Below are 12025 nucleotides of genomic sequence, written 5' to 3'. Positions count from 1 at the left end.
AATCAGCATGAGTCCATGTGGGCTAGGATGGCCCTCTCACCAGGAGGTAACGTGTCTTGGCCAGGGAGATGAGCTCCTGGTCCCCGGGGGTGCACATGTTGAGTCCCATGGGCAGCATCTTCTTCAGGGCAGCAACGATCAGGGAGGTCTGGATGGAGTAGAACTCTCCTCGCTTCCTCTTATGCTTCCTCTCCTGGTCCTGACCCCCTGACTGTTACCAGGACGGAATGACACATTAATAATTTCACCTGGCACTCACTGAAAAATGGCACTCTATTGGCACTCTATTTTCCATATAGTTCACTACTTTTGTCTGCAAGTTGTGCACTGTATAGGGAGCCATTTGGTAATATATCAGATGGGCCACAGCCTTTTTATAATAGCCAATGCAGTCACATTCTAAATTGCTAACTTGTTCTAACTGTGCTTATTTCACAGTGGGAGCACAGCAGCTGCACACCGAAGGCTGAATTAAACCTATAGGTAGCAAAGGGAACTAAGGCATTGTTCCATCGCTGGCGGCTGAAAATATTTGCCCATGAAGCATTTAAAATGTAGCTATAACCTGAAAGCAGCATTCGCCCACAGTTTGCCTGTACCCATATGGTGAGGTGTTATAAAAAAGGACTGCACTGAGAAACACAAATGGAAGAAGCTGGCACACAGAAGACACTCATATTCAACTCAGCAAGAGAGAAAGAAACACCATTAACTGTATGCACACACACACACACACACACACAAACACACACCTCCGCCCAGTACAGGAGCTGAGTGACACAGGCTGACTACAATGCTCGTGTCGCGTTAGCTCGCGTTGCAAAATACATTTAGAAATCTAGATTGTTCAATTATTGCACCCACACTGCTCGCACGCGCCAACGAGCGTCTGCGTTGACATGGGCTAAAATAGAAGTCAGTTCTGACGCAGATCGCGCTGCAAGTCCTGCCTCTCCCATCTCCTCATTGGTTTATAGAAGCAGGTACCCACGTGCCATCTCCTCATTGGTTATACCCACGTGGGTGACTGAAAGACGAATGAGATCGGTGGCGGTAATGCACCTCATTTATGAATGTTGCCAATCGCAATATATATTCAAGAGAATAAAAAGCCTAGAAGGAGGAAAGATGACTAGAAAATATTCAATTGACTGTTTGTGTGGATTAATTGTCGGAGTAGAACACCTTGTGCATTTCAGGTAAAATAACAACTCAATGTATAACTACACCAGGACCAATTAGCTAGCAACAGCAAGCTAGCAAAATAGGACAAATTAGCTAGTAAATGCAATATAGCTAGCAAAATTGCCATAAAGGTTTAATGCTTTTTGACCTGTCCCCAAAAGAATGTAATTGGTTCAGAGTTTGTTTTGATATTTTAACCTGCTTGTTGTGATCGCGTTTGGTGTGGGGGGACAAAATAAATGTATGCACGATGGCGCACGTGCACAGCTGGTTTGGGTTCCGTGTAATAGAGACAGCCAGTGGGAGGTAGGTGCCACACACACCAGCGCAGGATATCCATCACCCAGAAACACCAGTGACGTGATCATGTTATTTGTCATGGGCGTGTTGACTTTCAATAACAGAGCTGGGACATGTTCGGCCCATAAGGGAATGAGAAACGCTCGTTATGATGACAAGCAGGGCTGATGAAGGAGGGGCAATAATGTGTAATGTGTTAACAGCAAGGCAGTGCAGACTATTGTGGTCCCGTGTGGCTCAGTTGGTAGAGCGTGGCGCTTCCAGTGAATTAAGTGTACAAGCAGACAGGATTTAAAAAATAAAACTATCAACAAATCTATTCCCTGTACCTGAGGAGGTGACATGGCTTCTGTTTGTGAGGGAATATTAGTTGTGTTGTTTGGCCACGGGGGTTGCTGAAGCAGGGAGAGAGAAAGAGCTGAATCTGCAGAATGGAGCCCAGTAACAAGGCTCAGCTGGAATGTGCTGACAGATAGCAGCAGGAGGTTGGACTGAGGTTAGCTGGGTTAGGATGTGAACATACATGACCACAGGGGTTGCAGAGTGCTCCAAGTTATAGTCGTAGAGCACTCCAGCAGTGGGAATATGCTGTAATGTTTTGCAGGGGTGCATTTGTGTCCCCTCCAGTTTAATCATTGGAATGTGATACAAAACGAGGCAATAGTGTGCTTTAGGATCTTGCAGATGCCTCCAAGCGGTCAGGTAGGCTGAGGGAGTGTTTTTTTCCGACTGGATAAACTTCTAAAAGCAAAGTTGCGCCCCTGCTATTTTGTCTGTCTCAGAAGGCAGCCACATTTGAATAAGCCCTACCTTTGACATCTTCGTCTTGCTATCACCAGTCAGGAAAGACAGGTTGTTGATTTCATTCTGAACCACAAAGTTCTGCTCTTCCCTTTTGAAGTTCTGAGGAAAGAGCAATACCAATGTACATGATGAAGACACCTTCTGCTTTGCTCATTTCTCAATCTAAAATGTCCTATCTATTTAATCGCTAGTTTGTCCATTGTTGAGAAGGAGAAATCGTACATGTGATTTGCACCAGAGGATGAAGATCTCAGCCACCATTCTGAAGAGTTCATTGGAGTCAGCGTCTGGTTCTTTCAGCCACCTGGACCTGCAGGAGAAAGGAGAGAGAAGAGATTATTATTATATATAAAATACACTCATCAGCCAGTACCCGGTCCGGTGCGACCCCCCCCCCCATTGCCTCCAGAACAGCCTGAATGTTTCGGGCATGGATTCCACAGGGATGTTGGTCCATGCTGAGGCGATGGCATCACACCGTTTCTGCAGATTGGACGGCGGTACACCACAGCCACCAGCCTGTATCGTTGACACCTGGCAGGATGGGTCCATGGACCTTGCCTATGCCAAATCTTGACTGCCATCAGCATGCATGACGCAACAGAAACCGGGATTCGTTGGACCAGGTGATGTTTTTCCACTACTTAAGTGTGTGCAAAGCTGTCATCAAGGCAAAGGGTGGCTACTTTGAAGAATCTCAAATCTATTTCGATTTTTTAAAACACTTTTTTGGTTACTACATGATTCCATATGTGTCATTTCATAGTTTTGATGTCTTCACTATTATTCTACAATGTAGAAAATAGTAAAAATAAAGAAACTCTTGAATGAGTAGGTGTGTCCAAACTTTTGACTGGTACTGAATATGTATATAATACATTATAAGAGATGAACAAACATCCATATAATATCCTCTGCTCCACAGCCTTGCCCCCAAACCAGTGTAGTCTTGAATTACAATAGGTCCTAGGGTACTGATGAAACACAACCACATCATCTCATGTCACTCCACTGTAAACAACTCAATTAGCAGGCTCACCTGTTATTGTCAACGTAATGGATGAGCATCGGGTAGAAGGCGTAGAGGTCTCTGCAGAGCACAGCGAACTCATCCAGGATGAGGAGCTCAGCCTCCTGGGTGTCTCCCTTACTGTCAGCCTTCAGTAGCTCCTCCTCCGTCACCACCTTCACGGTCTTCTTCTTCAGCTTCTCCAGCGTAGGCAGGAAGTGACTCTTCAACAGAACAGCCCTGGCCTTACTGATGATGGGCTGGGCATACACTGCGCCCACAGAAGTCATAGTGAGAAACACATTGTCAGTTGTTTTAAAAATAAAACAATACAAAAGGACTCAAGCTAGGAATGCAAAAGACAATATTTTGTCAGGCTATGGATCATCTGATCAGTACTGTATACAAATATGCAAATAGGTTTTCCCTCAAAAGCAGTATGTTTCCTAAAGCTCCAACCCACTGTGACCGACTGCTGTACACTCCCACACAGTAATGCAACCCAACTAACCTGCGATCCTCTTCATCCAGGAGGCCTCGTCGATGCCCAGGTTGCTGTTGAGGATCTTCAGGATGTTTCCCAGGATGAGGCTGAGGTGTTCTGAGGTGACGGTGGTGGAAAACACACTGTGGGGAGACGCCTGGTTCTCTGGGCCCTTCTCCCACCAGTAGGACAGGTAGTTACACAGCATGGGCAGCACCACCTCGATGACGTGGGGCATCTCTGTGTAGCGCGCCCCAGACTCAGACATGTCGTTGATGTCCTTCATCAGGACGTCTAGACGAGGCATCTCCGGACACATCTCCTCCACCGCGTCTGGCATGCCTAGGACTACACAAACACAACACAAACATAACCACAACACAACACAAATGATAAGCAAACAACCATTTAATGCAGTGTTAGGGTATACAGCATCATAATAGTGTGGAACTCACTGGCGCGTTCGCGGGCAGTCTTGGTGTTGAACACAGAGCAGGGGTTGTGTTTGTTGAGCAGTGGCTCCAGGAAGGCCACAGGCATGGCGCCTGCCAGGGTGGCCAGACACTCCCCCAGAGCCGGCAGCTGCCTGCAGGGGAGAAGAAGAGACAGACACAGATCACAGCTTTATACTATCTGTGATGTGATAGCATTCTCATATCATTATGTAAATAATACTACCTTTCCACATAGATGTTTTTTCCAGTCCCGAGTGCATACAGGCTGGTCAGGATACGATAGCATGACACTTGGACATCGTCCACTGAAAACACAAAGCAGAAAGCGTGCTTACATTGATATGCACAGCGTCAGCAACATGATTTAAAACGCAGTGCTCCACTCCTCCCATCTCCTACAGCTATAGGTCTTGCTGTGGTCACTCACAGAGCAGGTCCACTCCAAAGTGGTGCTGGGTGATGTGTTCAAACAGGGCAGTGAGGATGGGCAGTAGTGCCACCGTGGTGTAGTTAATGTTCTGGGACACGCCCTTCATCTGTGAGCGGGAGTGGGTGAACTTCCCCAACTTCAGGTTCTCAAAGGTCTTCTCCAGGTCCTCCGCTGCATTCTCGAAGAATGTCCTTAACCCCGCCTTCACCAGCTCTGAGCCAGACTTCATCACCGTCCTGTCGGAGGGAAGGGGTTAATAATGATGGAGGAGTGTGTAGTCTGTCATTGTTGCCATTTTTGCACACAATAACCACACAATGTCCCCATGTGGGATATTAAAGTTATCATTTTTGAGAACAATCATTTCCGTATGATTGAAGCGTTCCCAAAGGACAGCTTCATTTTCGTAGAGAAGAGCCAGCTATACTACAGAGAGCTCCCAAGGGACTGTGATTTGAGCTCCCATCTGACCTTGAATATTTACAGTGCATGATTTATACAGTAAATTATGTAAATATCTAGATTCAAGGGAAGGTTGTCAGTGTAGGTATGTGCAGAAATATTACACCCCCCCCCCAAAAAAAACCAAACAGTTTGATACATTAAGCAGATTAGATTAGTCAATATTTTGTCAAGTATATTGTGACTCGTCGTAATGTTTTTTTGATTCTGTGTTGAATCTCCCAAAGGGAGGGAGGTGAAAGACAAAGCCTATGGGCAGGCACAGTACCATAACAACATCCTCAGTATCAACATCATGTTTAATGCATTGCTATTTTAACCTCAGTTTTTAGAACTGTTCCACACATTGTTCCTGAAACCACACATTGGTTCTGAAGAACACTAGGAGCCCAGAGCTAGCTACAGTACATGCTGTCTATGCATGCTAAGTGTACTTGTATAAATACCAATGGGAGTTTTTTCTCTTAATGTCAATGATTCCAAGATGGCATGAATAACACAAACTGGTGAGAATAAACATGGTGTAATGTAAGTAATGTAATGTTGTATAGTTTAGACATGAGGTGGCCTCTTTTCCAATGACATGTGCTGTAAAATTGCTACGTAACAGACCTCTTTCAAACCTTTGAACTAATTTCAAACTCTGTGAACGTTTATTGTGACGTAGGACTATAGGACTGAGCTCCACCCACCTGGTGTCCAGTGTGTGGGCCAGGATGTGGAGACAGCTCACCATGGTGGTGGAGTCACTCCCTACAGGAGAGCACAGTACAGCGATTTGCACATATATCACACACTAAGTCATTCATGAAAGCAATTTTAAAAAGTGCAGAATCAGCTCCTTACCGAAGAGGGAAATCCTGTGTCTGACAAGAGCTGCCAGTTTACAGAACAGGCTGGAAAAAAGAGAACGAGAGAAAGAACGAAAGCAGGGAGGTTAAAGTAAAGTGTAAGAGGAGGAAAAGATGACAAGATGAAGGGAGTAAAGAGAAGAGTAGGTAGGTAGCATACACAGGTAGTGAGAAAGTGTAACTCGCTGCAGGGTGGTGAGATGGTAGTGTACCGACCTGGTGACCATCTCCTTCTCCTTATTAGATGCATAGCCGCTGCTGCTCAGGTTCTTACTGGGAGAAGACAGGAAGTAGAGACAGTGGTTCTTGAAGTACTGGTCTATCAGAGGGAGGAGCACCTAAAGGCAAAAAAAAAACAATTTAGGAGATGTGTGACAATCTTTGTGCAATCTCATCTACTGCATTTAAATGTTCATTTGTTTCACAGATTCACAATATTCTCACTTTGGCGAAAAACTTGATTTCTTGCTCATGAGGTGACTTGTCTGTCTTACCACTGGTAGCCATGGCCTCTGAAATGGCAAGGTCAAAGGTCAATAAAGAGAAGACTGAGGCAGCATGGTCCATAACAGAGAAAAGGTAGAGGAGCATTCAAAGACATGGATATGAACGTTAAGCAGGCTCTTACCAAGGTGGGCAATGAACTCCTGGGCTGAGTTCACATACTTGAGGAGCTTCTTGAGGAACTTGTAGGCAAACCTCTTCTCCATGGAGGAAGAGTCCTGCTCCATGTCCTTCAGACCTCTACAACACAGAAGGAAGGGAATGATGAAGTGTAATTCTGTCACACCAACGCACATCAAAGTCTTTGGTCTTGACTGAAGGTGTCTTTAGTTTTCACACCCACACATGCACCCACACACGCACTCACTAACCTGGTGATAGCATAGCCGTTGATCTGTAGGAAGCAGAACAGGTCCTGGGCCTTCTCTTTGTCCCGGGCCTTCTCTTTGGCAGTCAAGGTGTCATAGGGCACTAGCAGAGGGTGAGTTGCCCCACCTGGAACCACAAACAACAACACTGAAACAAAGAGAACCAATAAATCTCACATTTACTCTGACTACATTCCTCTGGCTTCTCCATCTCACAGTGATTGAATAGTATTATAGAATCACCTCTAATTCCAAGGTCATTCTTTTTTTTCTTAGCCCAGATGTTGTGATAATTCTCAGCCACAACCTCCATCATGCCCTTGATCCAAAGAGCAAAGAGAACATCTGTTAATTAAATAACATATCCACAGCCCTGTCATAAACAAAATAGTTATTAACAGCTACAAATTAACAACTGTGAGGTTCACTCACCTGTAACTCTCTAGACAGAACCACATTGCTGGTGTCTAATGGTGTTGGGTTGAAACCGTTACCCTGCCAAAATACAACATGAAAAACGAGTTAGAAGTCGAAAGAAACATTGAACATCTGACTCAGCAGGCCTGGTATATACAGCACTAGGAGGAGCGGGCCATCAGACTGAGTACCTGAGAGGAGGACTGGGAGATCTTCCGCATCTTCTCACTCTCCCGTAGGGACATGGTCTCTCCATCCTTGGTCCTGTCAATGTTCCAGCCCATAGCCAGCATGCTCTTCAGAGTCTCCCTCACCGGCAACCTGTGGATCTCCTTCTCCTGAGGACCACAGGAGTTAACACAGCACACAGACACGGATACACACACCAAGAGTTAACAATCAGTTAGGTCACTAGTGCTCACATTAGTGCATGCTGTAGTTCAAATTCAAACCCTATGCTGTGTAATGCTGCAATGAACTACACCTTCTCTGTAAGGCCTTTGTAGGTCCTGAGCTGAGGGTGAGTCTTGGCCTTCTCATCTATACAGTCTCCGTACTTCCATCCCAACATCACCTGAAGTGCAGAGACAAGTATGACCCTTCTACAGAGCTGATGTTACATTTTATCAGCTAGTTCTTCAACCCAAATAAAAACAAATAGAGTGAGCAACCCTGAAACAAGCCTCATAGTATTTCTTCCAAGAGCGTACTGAAAAGCCTTTATAAAATACAGTGCCAAAGCATTTTATTCTTAATCTTTATGCCCTGCAATAAAGAATTGATTCCTGGTGTCATTTTGCGGCATCAAATACACGTTATCCTGGCAGAGGAGCTCATCTTTGGCCTACCTTCTCTGCTGACCATTTGTCATGGGAATGCTCAGCATATTTGTTGGCAACATTTTCCAGTTTCTCTGGAAGAGATATGCTGTAAAAACAGAGTAAAAATTACTCACTGCAGGTATAAATCTGGAGCATCCAAAATAATACATACTGGAATAAAGCATATGCAAATGCAGAGTCAAAGTATATAAAATCACTGCACATTACATCAAATAAATTGTGTGCATAATTTTAAAGTGGCTCCTATAAAAAGCTATTCAATTACAAGTCAGAGTAGTATCACTTTAATTAAATTGTCCTTAATTTGCTCAGACAGTCACCCTGTACACTAGTCTCTGATGGCCACTCACTTGGCTGTGCTGATGGGTTTGGGGTCGAAGTTGCCCTGAGCGTCCACAGACGCAGGCTTCTCCAGGGTGGTGCTGATGGTGGAGTCTATGTAGTCAGGTGGTAAGGCCCCAGATATGGCACTCAGACAGGGCATGGCCATCTTAAAGAGATCTGCATCGTACTTCTGCTGGGAGACAGTGTGTGATTAGTTAACTATCAAAGAAAGCTCCATTGAGATCTCAATAAGGCTAATCTAGTGACTAGAGACTGCAGGAATGGCTAGAGGATACAAAAGATGCTTAATGCAGAGTTGTCCCAGTTAGTGGCGCAGTGGTCTAAGGCAATGCATCTCCGTGCAATAGGTGTCACTACAGTCCCTGGTTTGAATCCAGATTGTATTATATCTGGCTGTGATTGGAGTCCCATAGAGCGGCACGCAATTGGCCCAGCGTCATCCGGGTTTGGCCGGGGTAGGCCGAATTTGTTCTTAACTGACTTGCCTAGTTAAATAAAGATCAAATAAAACATGTATAAATACAGAGAGCAGATACAGAGATTGATGATGTTCTCAGCCTGGGCTCTCTCTCACCAGCTTCATTTTCATGTGTGCACTCCAAGATGTGCACACATGTCCAGACAACTACATCAAAAAGAGGACCATCATGAAATGAATGTTCATATTCAACATCTACTTTGATTTGAAAAATGTAAATGCAACAGGAAAGGCAATGAGACATTCTTACAAAGAAAATTCAATTGTATACCAATGCTCCCTGTCAGAAACGTGGTACGAGACTACTGAAGGTTATGACCTATTGGCTTGATGATCAAAGCTCAGTACAGCCCTAGCTTGATTGGCTCATTATCAGCTTTTGAAGGCTTAACTAGGAGCCCTGTTGGAGACCTGACGTTCTCCTGGGTGCTGTGTTAGAGGTGACCTTGCTTTACCCTCTGTGAGAGCGAATCCAAGACACCCCAGAAGATCTTCTTTGTGAGGAGCAGTTCCTCGTCTGAGGCCATGCCGTAGCTGCCCCAGCCTGATGGCAGACAGTAGTACTTCCAGCTCTGCTCGTAGTGGTTGGTCAAGAGCTGTGGCGGACACACAGGGTCAAAGGTCAGTCCATTAGACTTAGTGGGAGGATGTATGTACACTCTGCTGTTATCTACACTGAAGGACTGGCAAACAGACACCTTAGTAACTGGCATCCCGAAACACAACACCCTGGCACTGAGCCAAACATCCCACGTAGGATCTCAAGCTGATGATACGTCATGCAAAATTAGTTCTTACTAGCTCAGCATAAAAACAGACAAGTGCCCCATGTGAGTGGAAGCAGAATCAACTGTGTTCACTCTTCCACAGGCAGGCTGCTATTGTTACTACAGTCTCTCTGGAGGGAAAACTCTGACAGAGAGGAGCAGTGAAGTCAACACGGTTCAATTCTTCCAGGCTAGTCTCTGCTCTCCGATGCTCGGCTGTTGTATTAAAAACAGCACAACTGCCAACATCTGCTTAATGGGGGGGGGGGGGGGGGGGGGGGGCAGACGAAGAGAGAGGTAGAGGGATGGAGAGGACACATACCCTGAGAGGCATCTTGCAGTACTCTGTCAGCAAGGGCACGTCAAAGACCAGGCGGCGCAGGAGCTGCTGCAGCATGGAGGGGCGGAGGTACCTGCAGACAGAGGAGGACCAGGGAGGGAACAGGAGATCAGAGAGACATCATCCAGAATAATACTGCTTCTGTTTAGCTTAAGCATTTATATGGCCACACAGTGAGCTTATTGCTTCCTAAAGTACATAGTGGAACACCTTACCTGCAGACAGCCAGCAGACACTCCTCGATAGCATCTCTCTGGGCCTTGGTGAGAGAGCGGCCCTTGGACAGCCTGTAGATGGTGTGTAGCGTGGAGTCGATTAGCGTGGCGTAGTGCTCTGTGCCAGCGAAGTGGGGGGCACAGCGGGTGAGCAGAGGAAGCATGGCAGAGCCAATGTACCTGTTCATGGCCAGAGCTGTCTCTGTGGTGCTGAGTACCTCCTACAGTGGAGGGTTCAGAGGGCACAATAGACCTGTCATCTAGCAGTCATCTCACCACCTAAGCACAACTTCAACTGTTCCACAATCACTATCATTAGGTATGCTCACAGATAAGACTTTCAACTACTGCAAACAGAAGCCACGTGTGAGGCTAAATCTGCACATTTGTCCTTAGGGAATTGCTGATGAGGAATTAAAACAGCAGAGCAAAGTCTGTGTCCTCCTAGGGCTAGTCATATCTACAGAGTACTACTCTCTAATACCAGGCCTGGAAGATGCTTAGCATCTTGCTGCATGGGAATCAAGCAGACTTTTATTTGCTAACTGCTGGATTACGTGGGTAGTTGATCATTAGCGCTTCCTAGTGTGGATCAATGTGCTGCATGTCTGTATAGGAGTTAGGCGGCTGGTGGCTCAGGGGCTATTCTTGGACTTTATCACATTAACACTGTGCTGGGGCTGGGGTGGAAGGTTGTCTCAGAAAAATATCAAAAACAAGCAGAGCCAGGGATATTCCAGCCCTTGTCTCACCGCCTGCCTGCCCAGGCAATCACCAGGGTCAACCTCTACGAATACTCCAGTCAGCCCACACACACACCAGACTTTTTAGACAATCAGTTTTAAATACACCAACTCCCTCTCACACACAAGCCCTTAAATACACAGCATCCACTCCACTCAACTCCCACATCCTTGAATACCTCAACCCACTTGTCTGGTAAACAAAGAACTAGATGGCAAAACAAACAACTTGATGCCTTTGCCAAATATGGTCTCCCACCTCTCAGCTGAGGGTGAGTCCACCACCTACCGTGTCCAGAGAAGCAGAAGCTCGCAGGTCTGGCAAGAAGCCCACTTCCAGCAGGTGAAGTAGGAAGCTTTGGTCCTCGATACCATAGACCCGGTCCAGGAATAGCACCATGGGGGCCTTGTGGTCCGGGCAGAAACTGGCCGCCATATCAGGCTCTGTCACAGTGCCGTCTGTGGTGGAGATAGAGAGGTGGAGAAAGTGAAAATAGGATATAAAGAAATGGTGAGATACACAAAGGAGGAAAACAAAATAAGAATATGGAGGTGTTGGGTCTCTGTGTAAACATGACTTGTGTTCTACATGTCTTTCTTGCAGTATTCACACAGCTGGAGAGCTACCCATACATTACATCAAGTCTCTTCTGTTGAAGAAAGCCATATGTATTCATTAGCAGCACTGCAGGGTTTCTGGGGAGGGAGACACCGCTGAGTGATTCAGTTCCCACTGGGCATAGATGTAAATTCAACATCTATTCCACATTGGTTCTACGTCATTTCATTGAAATACCATAGAATCAACGTTGGTTCAACCAGTGTGTGGCCAGTAGGTTGTTGGCCAGACAACAACTCTCATTGTGTGGCGGTGCTAGCTAGCAGCGTCTTAAGATCCGAGCGTTGCCTTGCATGTGTAGAGCAATCAATAGAGAAGAATACACAGTAACAGAACAGAAATGAGAGGGAGATGAGGAGAGCAGAGCAGGCTCACTCAAAGCTGTGGGAGGTAGACAGACATGCACT

The 12025-nt window shown here is 45.9% G+C and overlaps 1 protein-coding gene across 1 annotated transcript in view; it reads right to left on the bottom strand.

The window, feature by feature from the left end:
- LOC110505504 (ryanodine receptor 3) overlaps positions 1–12025 on the bottom strand; it is a 160970-nt gene that overhangs the window by 26082 nt on the left and 122863 nt on the right. The window contains exons 48-71 of the mRNA XM_090220746.1: positions 11289–11458; positions 10257–10477; positions 10024–10114; positions 9390–9530; positions 8462–8625; positions 8118–8196; positions 7754–7843; positions 7461–7607; positions 7285–7347; positions 7096–7171; positions 6856–6979; positions 6609–6724; positions 6425–6492; positions 6197–6318; positions 5976–6025; positions 5822–5882; positions 4665–4903; positions 4461–4542; positions 4238–4368; positions 3810–4130; positions 3329–3569; positions 2512–2599; positions 2296–2388; positions 41–211 (exon numbers count right to left, since the gene is read on the bottom strand). Of these exons, the coding sequence (XP_090076872.1) occupies positions 41–211; positions 2296–2388; positions 2512–2599; positions 3329–3569; positions 3810–4130; positions 4238–4368; positions 4461–4542; positions 4665–4903; positions 5822–5882; positions 5976–6025; positions 6197–6318; positions 6425–6492; positions 6609–6724; positions 6856–6979; positions 7096–7171; positions 7285–7347; positions 7461–7607; positions 7754–7843; positions 8118–8196; positions 8462–8625; positions 9390–9530; positions 10024–10114; positions 10257–10477; positions 11289–11458 (3149 nt within the window). The remainder of the gene's footprint in view (positions 1–40; positions 212–2295; positions 2389–2511; positions 2600–3328; positions 3570–3809; positions 4131–4237; positions 4369–4460; positions 4543–4664; positions 4904–5821; positions 5883–5975; positions 6026–6196; positions 6319–6424; positions 6493–6608; positions 6725–6855; positions 6980–7095; positions 7172–7284; positions 7348–7460; positions 7608–7753; positions 7844–8117; positions 8197–8461; positions 8626–9389; positions 9531–10023; positions 10115–10256; positions 10478–11288; positions 11459–12025) is intronic.

This window comes from Oncorhynchus mykiss, chromosome 25 (genome assembly GCF_057628025.1).
Source record: "Oncorhynchus mykiss isolate SJ-2025 chromosome 25, ASM5762802v1, whole genome shotgun sequence".
Classification (NCBI taxonomy): domain Eukaryota; kingdom Metazoa; phylum Chordata; class Actinopteri; order Salmoniformes; family Salmonidae; genus Oncorhynchus; species Oncorhynchus mykiss.
The sequence above is the reverse complement of the archived record's forward strand: the minus strand, read 5'-3'. Positions and strand labels throughout refer to the sequence as shown.